This window comes from Onychostoma macrolepis, unplaced genomic scaffold (genome assembly GCF_012432095.1).
Source record: "Onychostoma macrolepis isolate SWU-2019 unplaced genomic scaffold, ASM1243209v1 Scaffold29, whole genome shotgun sequence".
NCBI classification, from domain to species: domain Eukaryota; kingdom Metazoa; phylum Chordata; class Actinopteri; order Cypriniformes; family Cyprinidae; genus Onychostoma; species Onychostoma macrolepis.
Window position 1 is genome coordinate 28,935 of NW_026704808.1, and position 3,180 is coordinate 32,114.

Consider the following 3,180-nt stretch of genomic DNA (forward strand, 5'->3'; position numbering starts at 1 on the left):
CATTAACTTTAACTCTTTGAGGATTTGGGATTTGACTCGAGACTCGTTTGTGACTTGAAAGGAATGACTTGGTTCCTCCTCTGGTGAAATCAGCTGCTGAGTTCATGGGTGGAATAAACACATGGCAGGACTTTTACTTTCTGACCCCTGGACTACCCACCTCTGTCTGTAATATATCTGCTTGTTTTACACTCTTTGGCCACCAGGTGGTATTGTGAGCAAATGAAGCCTCCAGAAATGAACCCTTTTGTGAAACAAGCTTAATGCTTCATGAAGCTTTATTTCACCATCACTACTCTGTAGTATGCATATACTGAGCAGAGTTCATTTCATTGTTTCATCTGGGCTGACCCATGTGGGGCTCTCATGGAAACCGAGGACAAAACTGGCTGGGGCCCAGTTAGAGAGCCCAGGTGCCACCCATCTGGGCCCCACATAAGTTTGCTGGCTGGGGAAGCGCGCGTCTGAAAAGTCTCGCGTTTGTTGTGGTCGTAAAGAGATACGGCGGTTCCGCGTCTTAATAAGTTTATAACAAATACATTTTTGAACTCATTAAAAATGATAAAAACCTTTAAAAACCTTTTTAACATCTAAGCTTTTGATAATTTATAATGTTTTATTAAATAAGATTTTCACATAATGATTTCGGCAAAATGGCATATACTGCATACCCCATTTTTGCGAGATGGTCCTCACTGCAGAACACAAGATCCAGGGGGTGGAGTTGGATCTAGATCTAGATCCAACTCCTCCCACCTTACATAGACCTAAACCTACCCGTCTCCACCCCCTGATTCAATAAACCCACCCATCTCCACCCCTAAACCTACCAATCTCCACCCCCTGGATGTGGATCCAACTCCGCCCCCTGGATCTTTTGTTCTGCAGTGAGGGGCTACTAGTTTTTGCGGCACTGCTTCCTGTCTTACATCAGGCTACCTTACAAAAAGAAAAAAAAGGCTCCCTCTAGTTAAAAAACAAACAAAAAAAACAGAACACACACAGTTCTGAATTTTAACTTTAATGCTTAAATATGTATTAACTTGAGACTGATATAGAGCTGTGAGCTGTGATCTGTGTAATATTATATACACTATTTTAACTCATGTCATGCATGTAAACTGTGAAGAGGTATAATTTGTATTTGTAAATGTTTGTAAAGTCTTTTTTCAAAAGCAGTTCCCTATAAATGAAATAAATAATATAATATAAAACAAAAAATAAAAACTTAGAATATTTATGATCATGGACTCACAAATCTACTTTAGCTAAGTTTTATTAGGCAAGTTTATATGAAATCTAATATACTACATTCTGTATAAACATTGGAAACTCATTATTATTACAGTACTTGGAGGTTTTAGGCAATAAATATTTGAACTGAAATAGAAACTATTGTTTAATGCTTCATAATTCTCTTGAAAGGAAGTGGAAAACCTCAGTGGTTTTAGTGCTTCTGCATTGTGCTGAAACCTGTAGTTTGATCAACACCGTTACGAACGACATACACAATGGAGAAAGTCATTTTCTTTTTCTGTGTTTTTTCTTGTTGGATTATGCAAATCACATCTAATGGTAAATATAATCTGTTTCAAACATTAAATTAACATCTCAACCTCATAATAGCTATTAACAATTTAAATTTTTATTTTATTTTTATAAATGTCTCCAGTTGCATCAGTGCGAGGATCTTTTGATCTGTTAAGGGTTCAGAAGGGAGAAAGCATCAGTCTGAACTGCAGCATGAAAAACCGATATGAAATCGCCTGGTATCACCTCAATTTTGAACAAATAAATCTACTGATTTCTGCAAAGAAAGAAAAAATAATAGGAAATCTTCTGCCCAACTACAATCAAAACAGCACTCGTCTGAAAATTATTGCAGACACATGGATCACCAGAGCCACGCTGGTTATTTCTGGAGTAACAGAATCAGATGTGGGTCTTTATTTCTGTGGAACAAAGTCTGACGCTCCAGAGATGTTCTTTGACAAACCCATCAGGCTAGAGATCGAGGGTAACAGATTTCAGTTTTTCACATCTTATCTTCACAAACTATGCATTTAGCAGCACATGGGTGGGAAGAAAGAATATATATATTCTTATATGTATATATATATGATATATTTACAGGTCTTTCTTTAACAGAAGAGCCAAAAGAAGTTGACATCACAAGTAATGTTGGTTGTTATAATTTTTCATTTTCTAAATGCTCTATTATGGAGATCCAGCTTGAATTCTTCTGTAGTTATCAGTTATCATCTTCTGGGTGCAGATACGAATAATTCTTCTGTCTGTTTGTTTGTTTGTTTGTTTGTAGATGGAGTGACTACGAAAGAGAGAGCATTGATGTTCGGTGGTGTTGGTCTGGCTGTGCTTGTGTTTTTTCTGGCTACAGTCATCGCAGGAGGAATCATTCACTATCGCGGCTGGCAGAAAGGATGGGCTGCAGCCAAACGCTCATCTCTCATGAATCACAAATCAGCTAAATAACTTCTATTTCTGCTTTATTTTACAGTCTATCTCAAATTCCTGAGCTTTGCTTTGCATTGCTGTAGGTTACCACAGATTAAAACAGAAGACTGTGGCCTAGATGCTTTTCCTGTTGACCAGACCTACTTTCACTTTAGAGAAACTGAGATCATGTAGCAAACGTCCCCATCTCACATGAGCCCATTCATGCACAAAGACCCTTCCTGCAAACAAACAAGAAAACTGCTAATTAAAGAAACACACTACTGTATTAATAGACCTTTCTGAACTCTCTTATTTCATGGGAAATATACACTGTTGAAGGAATATAAACATTCACCTCTTGATCCATACAGCTGAATAAAAGTATCATTCAGGAGGTATTCTGGGGTGAAATGAATGTACTCTCCTCAGCTCCACATTCACCATATTGATTAGTGTATGGTTCAACACCGTATGCTGGATTAGGATTATCAATTCTTATTTTGGCCTGCATTTCATATAGAAATGGTCTGAGAAACATCCTATGCAAGTTAAGTCATTTATTTGTGAACAATATTTGGCAGGCAAGATAAAATGGCATAATTCTCTGTACCTTTCCAAAGGACTCCGTTCTTGCTTTGGTAAAATCTGTACCATTCCATTCAGGTGGGACTAGAATTGTAGCTTCTCTGAAATAGACCTTTTATCCAATGCATTATAAAGGTA

The 3,180-nt window shown here is 37.4% G+C and overlaps 1 protein-coding gene across 2 annotated transcripts; it reads left to right on the top strand.

Moving 5' to 3' along the window:
- The first annotated feature begins 1,235 nt into the window (after window positions 1–1,235).
- On the top strand, window positions 1,236–2,654 carry LOC131535476 (uncharacterized). Of its 2 annotated transcripts, none has more exons than XM_058768229.1 (4): window positions 1,236–1,575; window positions 1,673–2,017; window positions 2,134–2,180; window positions 2,321–2,654. In XM_058768229.1, the coding sequence occupies exons 1-4, from the start codon at window positions 1,512–1,514 to the stop codon at window positions 2,327–2,329; spliced, it is 465 nt and encodes a 154-aa protein (XP_058624212.1). In that variant the 5' UTR covers window positions 1,236–1,511; the 3' UTR covers window positions 2,330–2,654. The 2 variants fall into 2 exon arrangements, with proteins under 2 accessions (XP_058624212.1, XP_058624211.1); XM_058768228.1 differs by having other exon boundaries at window positions 2,134–2,175.
- The last annotated feature ends 526 nt before the right edge of the window (window positions 2,655–3,180 follow it).